Source organism: Saccopteryx bilineata, chromosome 1 (genome assembly GCF_036850765.1).
Source record: "Saccopteryx bilineata isolate mSacBil1 chromosome 1, mSacBil1_pri_phased_curated, whole genome shotgun sequence".
Lineage (NCBI taxonomy): Eukaryota > Metazoa > Chordata > Mammalia > Chiroptera > Emballonuridae > Saccopteryx > Saccopteryx bilineata.
In genome coordinates, this window is record NC_089490.1 from 43,890,400 (window position 1) to 43,906,787 (window position 16,388).

The 16,388-nt window shown below is 39.8% G+C and overlaps 1 protein-coding gene across 9 annotated transcripts in view; it reads left to right on the forward strand.

Annotated features, from left to right (window-relative positions):
- The first annotated feature begins 2,151 nt into the window (after window positions 1–2,151).
- Window positions 2,152–16,388, forward strand: part of FAM135A (family with sequence similarity 135 member A) — a 110,282-nt gene continuing 96,045 nt past the window's right edge. For 7 of the 9 annotated variants that reach the window (XM_066253213.1, XM_066253247.1, XM_066253228.1 and 4 more), the window contains exons 1-3: window positions 2,152–2,420; window positions 10,974–11,063; window positions 13,820–13,935. In XM_066253213.1, coding sequence (XP_066109310.1) covers window positions 13,859–13,935 — 77 coding nt within the window. In that variant the 5' untranslated portion in view covers window positions 2,152–2,420; window positions 10,974–11,063; window positions 13,820–13,858. Of the gene's footprint in view, window positions 2,421–5,268; window positions 5,399–10,973; window positions 11,064–13,819; window positions 13,936–16,388 lie in introns of all 9 variants that reach the window. The other 2 variants (XM_066253221.1, XM_066253225.1) reach the window with 2 other exon arrangements.

The following is a 16,388-nucleotide window of genomic DNA, read 5'->3' on the forward strand; positions in this document are numbered from 1 at the left end:
CCATCACATCATAAGGCAGTCATGCAACCACTCCACCCAAATGGTTTTATTCATGGTAGTATCTTCCAAGATTAGTACACTCTCTGGCACATAGATGATTTTAATATGTAATTAGAATAGAAACAACAGGTAATAGGAGATTAAACTTAGCATACACACTATGAGGGAAAACATAGATGTAGAAATGCAAATAAATGAATATTTAGTATATTATCCTGAGACAGAACTGAAAAAATAGAAAAGGCTTTCAATTTTGAGGGTACAATTCAAATCCAAAACTAATAACAACAGCCCTGATGAGAAGATAGTAAAATGGGATTTGGCTAAAATAAAAAGATAAAGGCCTGACCAGGTGATGGCACAGTGGATAGTACACTGGCCTGGGACACTGAGGACCTAGGTTCAAAATCCCAAGGTCACTGACTTGAGCATGGGCTCACCAGCTTGCACACAGGGTCACTGGCTTGAGCGTGAGATTATAGACATAACCCCAAGGTCGTTGGCTTGAGGGTCACCGATTCTGCTCTAGCCCTCACCCCCTCAAGGCACATATGAGTAAGCAATCAATGAACAACTGAAGCGCCATAACTAGGAGTTGATGCTTCTCATCTCTCTCCCTATCTGTGTGTCCCTGTCTGTCCCTCTCTCTCTTGCTAAAAAGTAATAATAAAAAGAAAAAGATTAGGAGCCAGGAAAGCAAGACAAAGACTGGTTATCTTAGGATAACAAGGCACTTACATTTACCTTAAAAATACATTTAAGCCTGACCAGCTGGTGGTGCAGTGGATAGCGTCAGACTGGAATGTGGAGGACCCAGGTTTGAGACCCCGAGGTCACCAGTTTGAGCGCGGCTCATCTAGTTTGAGCAAAAGCTCACTAGCTTGGACCCAAGGTCGCTGTCTTGAGCAAGGGGTTGCTTGGTCTGCTGTAGCCCCAAGGTCAAAGCATATATGAGAGGGCAATCAATAAACAACTAAGGTGTCAGAAGGAAAAACTAATGATTAATGCTTCTCATCTCTCTACTTTCTCTGTCTCTGTTAAAAAAAAATACATTTAAGATAAAGGGAAACCAGAGGTTTAAATGATATTTCAAACCTGCCCCTCAAATGGCTGAGACTACAAGGCATTACAATTATTTCTAAATCAGTACACAGAGCTTTTTCTTTCAAATTCACCTTTATTATAGTTAAAGCATACATAACATAAAATTTCAACCATCACCCCTATTCATCCTTCTAATTCACTGTTTTTTAAATTTTATTTATTGATTTTTTGAAGAGGGGGGAAGAGAGAGAGAGAAAGAAGTTGGAGAAGTGTGAGGCATCTACTCCTAGTAGTTGCTTCCTGTCTGTGTCTTGACTGGGCAAAGGCAGGGCTTCCAACTGGTGACCTCAGTGTTTGTTCCTGGTCCATGCTTTATCCACTGCACCGCCGTAGGTGAGGCCTAATTCATTTTTTTTTTAATTTATTTTATTTATTTATTTTTAGAGAGAGCGAAGAGAGACAGAGAGAGAGAAGGGGGGAGGAGCTGGAAGCATCAACTCCCATATGTGCCTTGACCAGGCAAGCCCAAGGTTTCGAACCGACGACCTCAGCATTTCCAGGTCGACGCTTTATCCACTGCGCCACCAAAGGTCAGGCCTTAATTCATTTTTAACATATGCTGCAGCCACAATTTTCTTCTTTTCAGTAACTTTGCTTTAGTAACATACTGAGCCTCTTTTCCCACTGCGAGAAGCGCAGGGAGAAGCTCTTTATCTCGGACTATAGGGAGTAGATTAAGAAGAGATAAGATTAAAGAACATGAGAAACATAGATGAAGTGCCAGTACTCCCTCTTTCTGCCTATTCTTCAGTGTAGACGATTTTGCCTAGACACTTGTTTCCTTAACCCGCACCTGGCCAGTCCGCTGGGACTCGCGCTTTTTATTGACGCAAACCTCCGATTCTCGCGGGAACTTGGGAGCGGGAGCCGCATAGGGCGACAAACCTCTCGAAATCTCGGTTGGCTGTGGAGCTAGACCCGCGGCTGGGGCTTAAAAGGAGGAGGAGGGGCGGGGCGCGAGGCTTGGAAGGGGCGGGGCCTAGGCTTGGCGAAGGGAGGGAACAGGCAGGAGGGTAAGGCGAGAGGAGGCGGGGGCGGGGCCGCGGGGCCGGGGACCTGTTGATCGCAGGTAGCGCCGACTGGCCCGGGCTCCCTCGGGACCGGGACGAGTGCGCATGCTCGCGGGCCTCGCTGGGCCAGTAGCCGAGCGGCGGTGACGAGCCGGCTCCTCTATTGCGGTGGTTGCGGTTGCTGCGATGGCGATGTGAGGGGGCCCGAGGCGGGATGGTGCTTAGCCGGGTAGGGCCGCCTTCTTCCAGTGGGACAACGAGCTCCTCCGTCCGACAGGCGGTGGAGGTGGCCGAGCCGCGCGAGAGGTGAGCCCCTCACTGTCTTCCCCGTCTCCCGGGGCTCCGACACCCACGACCCCCCTCCCTCCGTGCCTCTTTCCCACGGGCCCGGCAGGAAGCGGCCTCCCCCTCGCGTGCCCCTCGCCCGCTCCGGCCCCTCACCCCGGCTGCTCCGGGTCGGAGCCCGGCCCCAGGCCCGCTGAAGGTCGGGGGGGACGGCGGTGCCGAGTGCGCTCCGGGCGGCGCGGGGCCGCGGTGCGCCGCCCGCCGCGTTCTCCCCGCAGCGCAGGGCGGAGGCGCGTCCCGCGCCGGCTCTCCCGGACCCTCACTTCTGCTGCGTCCCCGACGGCGCCCGCCCTGCGCCCTCGGCTCGCTCCTCGCTCCTCCGTCCTGCCTCCACCCTCCCGCCTCGCTCCTTCTGCTCTTTCATCCCGCCTCCCACGTGCCGTTTCGCCCGGGGTCGGCCCCTCGGGGTGAGGGAAGGCGGTGTGTCCTGCTCCCCTCGATGTCGTCTCGCTGTGCGCCCTAGTCTGGCTCCTCTTACTCGACGGCGGGTACCCTCCCCGACTCGGTTTCTCACGCTGTTGCCTCTGTTACTTCTTCCTTGGCTGTCTTGTATTCTCATACACCTCCATTCGGTACTTCGTTGTCTTTTGTTAGTTTCTGATTGTGCGTTTGGCTCCAGCATCGTTTGAGTTGATTGTGTGCCCCACCATCCTCGGAGGCCCTCACTCCCTTAAACCGTAGCTCACGTTTGGTACCCAACTTCATCGCTTACCGTCTAGTGGCCTCTGTCCTTCCCTCTGTTTCCATCCTGATCCCATTTCTACTCTTTAGTCTTGATTTTTTCCGTCCTCTAAACTGTTCTTTTCTATTTGCATAGGTCGAGCCTCTTAATTTCAGTCCGTTTGCTTAACTTTTTATTAAATCTCTAAGCAGTTCTAGTCTCATTCGCTTTCTACCTAAGCTAGGTATCCACTCAATTTTAGGTCAGCTTTCAGTTTAATAAAACCTCTTCATTTTCTTTCTTCACTGAGTAGAAATATCAGGAGAAGAGTGACAGTAGCAGTAACCTGTTACATTTACTGATTGAAGCTTTAATTTTTAAGGATTACGTTTACCTGTCATGCCAGGTGAAACTACGTAAGCACAGACTTGATGAAAATATAAAGTATTAAGATTTGTTGAAAGCTGAGCTACAGACATAAGGTTAAAATTTGGAAATTTTGTCCTCCAGGAAATACAGTTGTCCAAGAATTAGAATGAAATTTAACGAAGTTTATTTTATAAAATTAGGTATTAATGTTTATACATTTACTGTTGCAATTGATTACATCATTTTCCTGATCGTCTCTGTTCCCTTCAGTAAATAGGAACAGTTTCTACTAACTTAAGAATAGAATTAGTGTGCTTACCTGAAGGAGCAATAATAGAGCAAAAGAAATTTCTTAACAGCTTTGGAAAATTTTCCCTATTTCCTTGAGAACATGGTTTGGCTTGCATAAAACTTGTCTCTGTATAAATCATTATATAGTATTTTATTTTGAAGGCATCTGCTGAAGCAGTTGTTATCAGTTAAGTTTGCCTTTATTTGTAGAGTTGAAGATGAACTGAATTAATGTATTTCTTTCTGGAATATAAAAGCAGTCCACAAACAGTAAATTCTTCCTTATGTTATCTATGTCAGGTAGGAATTAAATTTTTTGATTTTTGTTGTACAAAGTGCAACACCAAGGCAAAAAGAAAAAAAATGAAGTTCCTTATTCGAAGTGATAGTAGAGGTAAAGGTAGAGTGAGATACAGTTTAGGAACTGATGTTATTAAGCCACACCTCTTCTGGAAGAGCCAGCAGTTGTGTGTGTGGTACAAGATGATGGACTCCTCGGCTTTTAAGATTTTTTAATAATTTTTTTCAATGCAAGTAGAGAGAACTGTGCTCGTGAAGGAAGCTATTCTTTGCCTTTCAAATGCAAGTCTTTTTATTTTTAGGTGGCTGTTCATTAGAAAACTACATGCTTACGAGTTCTTGTTGCTAGTTTTTAGCAGTGGTGTGATTCAAATAATTAACTGATTCTCTGTCCTAATAACTTAATGACCGAAAGGTGGTTTATTATTTCATGCATTTAAAACTTAAATAAGAGCAATAAAAGAGGTACACAGAACTAAATTGTTATGAGTTTTAAAATATTAATGAAAATATATTAAATAATACCTAACAAAAAAACAATAAAACTTATTTAATATATTTCCATATTGCCTCTTCATTGGCGTCCTCACTTGCAATTTGTTTTGCCTGTGGACGGAATGAACATTACTACGGACACTTAGACTATGAACGTTAGAAAAGAGTAAGAAATGTAAATTTGTGATTTCCACATTGGGCAGCTGCGCAGGCGCCCACCTTAAAGAGAACCCTGATTACAAGTGCCATTTTGACAACGGGTTCACCAAACTCAACAAAAATTAGTATCGGTTCTGCCAAACAGATGCGAACCGGATGAATCCCACCACTGGTATTTAGTGAGTTGATTCTGTGCTCTTAGAAGTTAAAATAAGGATTAATGGTTGATAAGCAGGTATAGGACTAGGAATCAGAAGATCTATGCTCTTCTGATGACTCAACACTAGTTTGTAAAGGCCGCTTAAACCTCCATGTTTTGGTGTCTCTACCTGTAATATGTGGACAAAAAAGTGGCCAGCCAGTACTCTTTCAGTAGCAGAATAAACCTTAATCATTTAAACATGTTTAGGGCCACAGACAAAAAAAAAAATTCTATATAAGTACTTAAATTTTTATCTCTTAGACTATGTAGTAAAAGTGTAATTGATTTCTTAAATTCCAAATCATCAGGACTTTTTTTTTTAATAATTTCAGATTTCTGTGAAAAACCTAACAGAATGCTGTGAACTGTGGACTAGCTTCGATTAATGGTCATAGTGAATGAAATAGATGCTACAGCATTCAGCTATGCCCTTTGTTCATCATCAGGATTTGACACTGAAATGTCAGTAATACATACATCTTTGGTAATCTACAAAGTTTCTCTTGATATTTTAGCTTTGTTTACTGTAAATACAGAACTTTGAGAATGGGGAGATAGAAAGGACAAGGATTTTCTTTGTTTTGACTGTAGGTGTTGAGGAAAAACTTTAAAAAAAGTGAGTTTTGTGATATATATGTGAGTAAAGAAATGGATGGAGATGGGAGCATATAGGTCTGAAGAGAGCAGTGTTTTGTTTTTGTTTATTTCCTTGAATTGTTTGTCAGGAAGAAGGTAGAAATGAGTAAGAATAAGAAACAGAGTGGTGTGAAGAAAGCATTCTTAATGGGCCTCATGGTTTTTCAGAAAAGTTATGAAGCACAAGCAGAAGGAATGGAGTAAAACAACTCCCAGTGGGTATACCATTTTATTTTTAAAGATTTCTAGTTTTTAACATGTACATTCTTGGTTACCAATGATGTGCTAAATTTAAAGAAAGTTAGCCTCTTTTCTCTTAATGGGAATATAAAGATGTCAGGTGTATACCATTAAGAGATGTCTACTACTTGAATAATCCCTTGTGGTTCTTGTTTTGATAAAATAATTATTATGATCTATCTCTCAACCAAGAGAGCATTCTGAGAAAATTATAGGATATTTCCTTTTATGAGATTCGATCTCTTCAACCATCTATAATATAGAAAGTATTTCTAAATTATGTTATTATATAGATGTCTGTTATTGATAGTAACATGTTCTATTAAATTTTATGAGATGTCGTCCTGGCTGGTTGGCTCAGTGGTAGAGCATCGGCCCGGCGTGTGGAAGTCCCAGGTTTGATTCCTGGTCAGGGCACATAGGAGAAGTGCCCATCGGCTTCTCCACCCTTCCCCCTCTCCTTTCTCTCTGTCTCTCTCTTCTCCTTCTGCAGCCAAGGCTTCATTGGAGCAAAGTTGGCCCGGGCACTGAGGATGGCTCCATGGCCTCTGCCTTAGGTGCTAGAATGGCTCCAGCAGCAACGGAGCAACACCCCAGAGGGGCCAAGCATCGCCTTCTGGTGGGCATGCCGGGTGGATCCCGGTCGGGCATATGCGGGAGTCTGTCTGACTCTCCCAGCTTCTAACTTAAGAAAAATACAAAAAAAAAAAAAAATTATGAGATGTCCTTTTGCTACACTTCTTAATATATTCTGAACTATAAGGTGCAGCTGCTTCATTCATGATTGTTTTTAGAGCTTTGGTATATCTGACACCTGCTCTTTGATGTTCCAGCTGTCAGTAAGTTATTGGCTTCAATTGGAAATGCCTACTGCTAACTGTAAATATCTAAGCAGCAAAGTGAGGGCTTATTGGCAATCACAATTTAAGATATTGGAAGCCCTTCCCCTTAACTTCTATCTTCTGGAATTGAAAAATCCAGATTTTAAACCACTTTCATTCTTCCTCATATCTACTTTAAGACTGAAAATTCATTACTTTCCATAAGATTAAACTAAGCTGTCACCAGTCCTCTCCTGTAATCTAATAACTATTTTATGTCAAAGTATGGTAATTATATAATGCTTGCCAAGGGCCCCAATTTGATAAAGGAGTTCTGAAATAGTCCTTCGGGCACGGGCAGCTAGAGAACTGTTGATAAGGAATGAAATCAGAAAAATTGAATTAGAGAGTTGAAATGTTCACTCTGTTTTGTTTTGTTTTTTTGTGGTTTTCCACAAGACCTTAATTGGAGACCAGCTCCTCTCCCTTTGAAGTCCTGTGGCCTATAAATGAAAATATTGTCACCTGACCTGTGGTGGTGCAGTGGATAAAGTCTTGACCTGGAATGCTGAGGTCGATGGTTCAAAACCCCAGGCTTGCATGGTCAAGGCACATATGGGAGTTGATGCTTCCCCTTCCCTCTCTCTCTCTTTCTCTCCTCTCTCTCTAAAAATGAATAAAGTCCAAGATCTTCTCTTCAAAAAAGAGAAAGTATTTTTAAGCCATACAATTGAAACTTATAATAGTAGCCTGTTTAGTTGCTATGCATTATTTTGAGTAGACATTTCCTTGAAATCATATTTAAAAATTGAGATAAAATAAAACATGTCAGCAATTTATTTAGCACCAAGTCCATGCTTAGTGCTTCGTATATATATTTGTATGTGGATTTGTGTGTGTGTGTATAATAATCTTTTTAAGCTTTACCTTTTGACCTATCAATTACCTTTTTTTTTTTTTAGAAAATAGGCTTCGAGAGTCTGAATTAGAATCTAGGTCAGTCTGATACCTAAGTTAGTTGTAGAGGAAGGAAAGCAAGAAAACATCGGTAGTTAAGAAACATTGTTTCTTAGAATGTTTTTCAGAGAGGGGGTTGTAATTCCTTTTATTTCATTCTGAGCTTTTTTCTCTGTTTAGAAAGATAACTAATAAGACAAAATATTTTAAGAAATGCTGGGCAGATTCCTGAACTAGGTAGTAGATGATACTCTATGGTCCTTTCTGAATTTTTCTTCATGTTAAAAGGAGTAACCAGGCCCTGGCTGGTTGGCTCCGTAGATAGTGTTGACCTGGCCTATAGATGCCTGTGTTTATTTCCCAGTCAAGGCACATAAGAAAAGCAACCGTCTGTTTCTCTCCTCCTCTCCCTTCTCTGTCTCTTCCCCTCCCTCAGCCAGTGACTCAATTGGTTCAAGCATTGCCCCAAGCACTGAAGATCACTTGGTTGTCCAATGCATCAGCCTCAGGCACTAGAAATAGCTTGGCTGATTCGAGCATCGGCTCCAGATAGGGGTTGCCAGGTGGATCCTGGTCTGGGTGCATGCAAGAGTCTGACTCACTAACTCCCCTCTAATGTTAAAAAAGGGGGGGTGACTGGTTTTTGGTACTTTGAGCTATCCTGGTTTTTTTAAGTTCTATAATATGATCTATTCAAAGGCATTCTGTATTATGTTGATGGCAGGTTTGTTTTATGGCATATATATGTCCCTGAAAAATTTAGATGAACTGCTTTTGATAAATTAAATCCTGTTTTCCATATAATGTCAGAGGTAGCTTTCATTAAGTGCCCCATAATGAGCAATAAACATTCTTTCTGTTTCTTTGTTCTCATGTACTGAGTCAACCAACAGAAATGCTCTCAAAATTTTCTAACATTTTTTTCTACATCATGTTTAAAAGATTTTTTTCTGTGAATTTTCTATTATGTTAACAGTTATCCAAAATAACACTGTTTTGAGAGTGCTTACCTCTTAATGTAAATGTCATTTCTAAGATTAGTAATAATATGTTTCTCTTTTATTGAACAACTGTTTAAACACAAGTTTCAAACAAGTTAGAGAACAATGCTCTTTTTCTTTTTTTTTTCATGTGGGCAGCGCTATTTTTAATAATCAAAGTGAGCAAAACCAAGTAACAGAAATTTTACAACTTATTTGCCCAACAGAAGGCTTTTGTGTTCAACTGTTTCTTAGGACAGTTGACTTCAGAAACCAGAATCAGACCTTCAGTTCTGTGGTGCCAGATTGGAGATTTGTCCTTCTGATTTCTGTGATTTCCTTCTGATCCCTCAGAATTTCTCTATGGGCTCTTAGTCCACCATTCACGCCATCCCCTGTATATTCTGCAAGATAGTGGAATCATTCTTTGAATGTGGTTCCCACCTCCAATCCCAGTGTTCTCTGTCTCAGGTTGAAGTGTTCCCAACCTCAGTTGCCAGGCACAGAATGTTTCCCATATTCCACCAAGGCCTGCCCTGTTTACCTTAGAAATATTTATGGAATCTGAGAACAATGCTCTTAATACTTCAGATATGGTATTTTTGGTTGCGGGATGAGAGACATTTGAAGATTTCATAATTAGGGAGAACTGTTAATTACATAGTATATTTACTATAATAATTTATCAGTTGCAATTTTATTTCATTGTTGCATTCTGATTAGAGTTTCTTTATTATGGGCATATTCATCTTTTAGCTTGATGATCATCGAATCTATTTCCTATAACAATTAGGTATAGGCTTTAGAAGTATACAAGTTTGATTATAAGTCATTAAATTTTACATATTTGAAGTTTTTGTCCTTTTTCATTATTTCCTGTGACCTTGGATAAATTATATAAACATTTTGATCTTTAGTTTGCTCAGCTATAAAATGGAATAATAATAGCTCTTTCAGATTTTTATAAGAATTAAATGAAATAACATAGTAAAATTGCTGGTCTTGTAAGATTAGGTGCTCCTAAAAGTTCTGAGTTTCTATATTTTGTTTCTGTTTGATTTGTATACTGTTTGGTATCAAGAGGGAACATACAGCTCTTTCCCATTGTCTTTCTTTTGAAGATCTCCTCTTTTCCCCAAGAGAAGAATTTAGTACCCTATTCTCTAATTAAATAGTTCTATAATTTCTGCAGTATAGCATGTGACTGGCCCTCAGGAGTTCATTTTGATGACTAAGGTGTGGGAGCAAAAGTTTCTAGACCAGTAGTTTTCCTTACTTTACATTTCTCCTCTACTATGATTCTGATAAACTCATCTTCCACCGTGAATCACTTTTTAAAATGAAATGTCACTGATCAAAATGTGTTGTACATGTGAATAATTGTGAAAGCAAATAAAAGGTTTAAAGCCGTTTGAGTGGCGGTGATCTTCAGAGTCAGGCAAGTAACAGGTGGCTTGGCCATTTTAGAGCAGGATATAATCCGGTGACTTAGCATGTTTAACCCCTACAAGAGGGAGTTTACAAAATTAAGGCATAGTGTCAGGGCCTCAGCCAATCAAAAAGGAAACTGAATCAAGAAATCAACTATAGCCAGATATTTAGACTCAACCAACCAGTGCAGACTTGACCAATTTAGATGACTAGAATTACAATAGATAGCAGGGTTAGAAATGCAAGACTAATCCACATGTCACTGGCTGACTGTTCTTAGTTTATAGCTGTACATAACTTACTCTTTTTGATGTGATTATTAAGGTTAAAATAACAGGGAAGGTGGTAAAGTGTACATCTTTATAATGGAAAGAAGAAAAAAACCTGTGAGAAAAAGTGAACACGGTCTTTATACTAGCATTTTTAGTACCTAAAATAATTATACCAAGGGCAAAAGATTTTTTAAACTTAAGCAATAAATATTTAGTGTGTGGAAAAAACTATCCATAGCATATCCAGGCAACCTTTTTTGTCAAAATAGTTGAAGTAGTGCATAGTATGTATGTGCGCATGTGCACACACACAATTTATTCAGGAACCATTTCAGAAATCATTTGCTCTACTCAGGGAATTATTTAAAAATTGTGAGTTCTACCTTTTAAAAATTAGTAGGTTTATAATGTTTTGCATATTCATCAAGATTGCTTCTAAATCACTAAGAAAGTAGTCTATTTATTTATTATTATTTAAAGTATGCACAAGTGGATCCCTAAGAAATATATAATGAATAATGTTGATGTCATTGAAGCTGAGTGAAAACAAAATCTCCAAAACTTATTTCTAAGCCTTACAGGGGATATAGATTTTTAGATATATTGAGAAACTTAAGTAACTAACAAAGCATAGGTTTCCTTAAAGTGGACTTTTTTTATGTTTAACAGTTGGTTTGAGTTATTTTTTTCTTTCTCATAGGGGGAGCAATATATTTTTAACAGGAATCAGTAACTGGAAGTGCAAAATTTGTTATTTAATAATGTTAAAATGAAGTTTTGATCAGCAGAGGTAAGAATATGGTGTTTCTTTTGCATTTAATTCATAACAGATCACATTATTTGTGAAATTTCTATGAAGAACTATTTCAAAAACTGAAGGGTTTAAGATTTTATCTTACTTGTAAGCTAACAAGTTAGCCTGCTGCAAGTACTGTGCATGTGGTCAGAAGTCATGAGACTCCTGTATGAAGGAGGAGGATAGTTTATATTCAAAGCAGTAGCTAGAGTACCAGGCTATACCTGCATAAGAGTAGGTTGTGTTATAGGAGAGGAACCCTGAGCTAAGGGTATCCAAATCTTTCATATGAAAAATAAGCCTGTCTGATTTATGCCTCGGGGGAGACTTATCTCTATTACTTTGGACAGTAAACATATCTGCTCTTTGTTCAAGTATGAGTTATCATCTCTGATTTCCTCAGACTGTTTGCTAAACACTTCCTTGGAAAATAGTTTGGAACAAAGGCAGTCGGTGTCCCTACTTTCAAGACATAAAGAAACACAAAGAATCTGGAAAATTTTCTTGCAATATTTCTACTCTGAATTGCTTTCTTAAATTGATTGATTAATTGATTGGTTGATTTTAGAGAAAAAGAGAGGGGAGGAGAAGCATTCATTTCTTGTTTCGCTTAGTTGTGTGTTCACTAGTCACTTTCCATATGTACCCTGTCAGGGATTAACCCTCAACTTTGGTGTTTTGGGGTGATGCCCTAACCAACAGAGCTAGCCGACCAGGGCCCTGAATTCCTTTTTCTTATTTTTTTTTATTTTTTTATTTTCTAGGTATTTTTCACACTTACAACTGAATTCCTTTTTAAAACATGTATTATTGATAAAGATAATTGTTGCAGTGCTTTTTTGAAAGAGTAGAAAGATGGAAACCACTGAAATACCCAACAATAGCAGATTTTTTGAATTATAATAACATTTGCCTGACCTGTGGTGGCACAGTGGATAGAGCATCAACCTGGAACACTGAGGTTACTGGTTCAGTGACCTGGGCTTGCCTGGTCAGGGCACATATGGGAGTTGATGCTTCCTGCTCCTCCTCCCTTCTCTCTCTCGCTCTCTTTCTCCTCTTTAAAATGAATAAATTAATAATAACATATAAATTATAACATTCACAATGTAATAGTTAATTAAAATAATGTTATAAAACTACATTTGTTGACATGTTCTCAAAAAATTAAGTGAGTCGGCCTAGCGTGCGGAGGACCCGGGTTCGATTCCCAGCCAGGGCACACAGGAGAAGCGCCCATTTGCTTCTCCACCCCTCCGCCGCGCTTTCCTCTCTGTCTCTCTCTTCCCCTCCCACAGCCAAGGCTCCATTGGAGCAAAGATGGCCTGGGCGCTGGGGATGGCTCTGTGGCCTCTACCTCAGGCGCTAGAGTGGCTCTGGTCGCAACATGGCGACGCCCAGGATGGGCAGAGCATCGCCCCCTGCTGGGCAGAGCATCGCCCCTGGTGGGCGTGCCGGGTGGATCCCGGTCGGGCGCATGCGGGAGTCTGTCTGACTGTCTCTCCCCGTTTCCAGCTTCAGAAAAATGAAAAAAAAAAAAATAAATAAAATAAAAAAAAAAAATTAAGTGAAATGTTATAAAATGTACATGTACTTTGATCCCCCTTATATAGAAATTGTACAGATGGACACATGTAAATGGTTTCTTTTGTGCTTCTCTGTATTATTTTAACTCTTTTTTAAAATTTTTATTTATTTTACAGAGGGGGGGGGAGTGAGAAGTATCAACTTATAGTAGCTTCACCCATTGCTTGTCCTATGTGCCTTGACTGGGAAAGCTCAGGTCTTCTTTTTTTTTTTTTTTAAGTGAGAGGAGGGAAGATAGACTCCTGCATGTACCCCAACCAGGATCCACACAGCAACCCTGTCTATGGCTAATGTTCAACTACTGAGCTATTTTTAGCACCTGAGGGTGATGCACTCAGACCAGTTGAGCTATTTGCAGCACCCAGGGCCACGCTCAAACCAATCGAGCCACTGGCTGTGGGAGGGGGAAAGGGAGAGAAGGGAAAGAGGGAAACAGAGAGGAGCAGATGGTTGCTATCCTATGTGCCCTAACCAGGGACCAAACCTGGGACGTTCATATACCAGGCCGAGCTCTACCCACTGAGCCACTAGGGTTTCCAGAGTGAGCCCTCAGCATTTCAGGTTGATGTTCTTTCCACTGCACCACCACAGGCCAGGCTTATTTTAACCTTTTTGAAGGTGAATACTTTAGGCTTTTCTAATGAAGGAAAATTTTTTCTCTTTAATTTAAAGATGAATAATCATTTAAGAACTTCACCTAATAGAAAAAGTATAAATGGAGTTAAAGAATGTTTATTCACTTATTGCTCTGGAGTTGCCTTTATATGCAATGTAGAGCTAGAAGAGAATAATCAGGTAGCTTAGTTTTTTTAACAAGTTACTATATTATTTAGGATAAAGTTAAGAGTTTCTTTTAGCAATTTGGTTATTTATTACCGTATGTCATGAAGGGAAAGAAATCTTAGAAAAAGCATTCTAATAAGACATATCTTAAATTATAGGGTAGTACTATTTAGTAAGTGCATTTTTAGTAATTTTAGTAAGTATAGATTCTGGTGCTACGTATTTAGTTGGGTTAGTATATGTTAGGAACACTCAATTAATTTGCTTCATTTTCTTTTCTGCCTATACATGATATTCAAATATGTTTAAATATTGTTCTTGTAAGTTAGTATTTTTGTTGCTGAGCTTCTCATGATTTATTTTCCCCTTCTTTAACCAAGGTGCTATTACCAGACTTGTCTTCTGAGTATAAATTAAAAATGACTGAAGTTCAAGCAATGGTAGAATTCTCCGTGGAGCTAAACAAGTTCTACAATGTGGATTTATTTCAGAGAGGGTATGTATTTTAATGTCAAACTATGTATTTTGCATCAGATAATATGTACAGTTTTCATTTATTTTTAATTACACACTTTTGTTCCAGTATATATAAGGAAAACAATGAGGTATATTCGAGTAATTATTTTCTCAGAGGAATTTACTTTGAAATATATGTTTGAGAATTATCCATATGGATATAATGATAATGCTGGATATATTTAATATGTGTTTATAAATTTATACTAGTTATTGAGAGAATTTTAATTGAGATTGTATAAGATCATGTTTCTCCTTTTTAAAAGCATACAGTGCATGGGGAAAATAAACTATATTGCTCACAAAAATTAGGGGATATTTCAAGATGGATATGAAGTGATAAAAGAAGAAGCATTTGATTTTTTTATTAAACATCAGAAAAAGCAAACGACAAGTCAAAGAAAGCTCGATTATGCAAATGAGATGCTAAATCAACTTTTATTTCATTGGTGAAAATGCACTATACAAGGAGCTGAAAGTACTACAGTATCTGCACATTCCCTGAATCCCTTAGTTTTGTGAGCAGTGTATATACACAAAACACCTACAAAGGAACATCAAATGATAAATATTCAGTAAGTATATGTACGGAAGTGTTGTAGGAATCAGAACAGAAAACTAATCTCTAGGTTATTATGATAGGAAAGGCCTTGTGGAAGGATGGGATCAAAGTATGGATAAAACCTTGGATAGGCAAAGGATAAATTGAAAGGCCCTTGTAGTATGAGAGAGCAATATGAATCAAGTCTTGGAATTAGGAATGAACATGTTATTTTAAAGAATATTTAGGAGATTGTATATTCTCTAGAATTGCAGAAGATAGTGAAAGGAGAAGTTATCTTTTTGGAAGGCTTTTGATGGCTGGACAAGAGTTGACACTAGGGATTAGTATAGCCATTGATGGTTTCAAAATAAGGATGAAATTATTGCTAGTACAATAAGCACTTACTAATTTGATGAAGATTGTGATATAGTATTAGATTGGTGGTTGTGTATAAGGAACAGTTTAGAGGTGCTTGCAGTAACTCAAGTAACTCAGGATATATACCTGGAGGTCTGTACTGAGAATAGTAATAGTGCAGCTATGACTAACAGGAGTAGAATGAAAGAAGTCTCCTGTTGTTTTGTCTGTTTGTTTGTTTTTGCTTGGCTTTGCTAACTTGTTGAAAATATAAAAACAACTGTGCCCTGCTCTGCTCTACATGGTCTGTCATCCCTCGGCAGGACAGCCTTAGGCTTGTTCTCATGGCAGAGGCAGGAATCCAAGAAAGAGCAGAGCATGTCAAGGCCCCTCGAACTGGCCTACTGGTTACTTCCACTGCATTCTGTTGGCTGAGCAAGTTACAAGGCCAGACAGAGTATCTAGGCTACTGACTCGTTAGCCAATAAAACTTAAAACTTTATGGGGTTTCTGTATATTTTATGTAATCCATTCCATGAAACCTATACCCACAATTGATTTTTGAGGTATGGCTACTCTCTAGATGTAATCACTGCTATTTGAGTATCGGAATTCTGTGGGATCGTGTCCTCAAACTTCCTAAAAACCCTTTTGTCAAACAGTGTGTACTCAGACACTGCCTTAATACCTTTAGAGATCTTAAAAGATTTATAGCCGCACCTGTGATTTGATCTCTGGCCATAATTATGTTTTATTTTTTTAATTTTTAGGGAAAAGAGACAAAAACCAGTTTTACATTCTATCCCAGCAAGTCCTAGTTTCTCCATATTCCCTCCAGGTTTTGCTTATAAAATGACCTGTTGTTTTTGATTTACCTCTTTCTTGAAAAATCTTATACTTAGCTAAGAGCAACCAGTTGACATTTTAGTATTCTATCTGAAATTAGCTTCTTCACATACAAAAGTTTCTTAGGTATTTTGTCTAAATTCTTCTAAGTTATTCTGTGTGTACAAGGCCCACTGGGGGTGAGGACGATGGAGACACAGAGACCCGACTCCAGGGACCAGGTTTGGTGACACAGATCCGCTTTATTCAGGAAGTAAGCTAGCTTATATACCAACTGCAATGGGGTCGGTTCGCTACGAAGGCCTCCACAATGCTTGCACATGGGAGCCACGCCACCAGAATTAAAAGTTAATAACTGAGAGTGAATACAGCACTGAGGAGCAGTTCTCCGGGTGAGGCCCGGGGCATTGGTTTCGTTTCTGCGAATAGGGAGGTAGGGGCTCCTCAGGGTCTCAGCGGGGGATGGCTGGCACAGCAGGAGTGAGGCCGAGAGGGAAGGTTTGTCCCTCATGAACTTCTGCTGAACGCACGCCCGGAGAGCTCAGGCCCAAGTATCCGGGTCCCAGAGGGGCGCATCCTCAATCCAGGGATTGAGACCAGAGAGAATCTCCCAGTAAGTACAGAGATCCTTTTCACTAACTTTAACTCGCCTACTCTGCAATAGGGCGTACAGGGCTCGAGCCTGC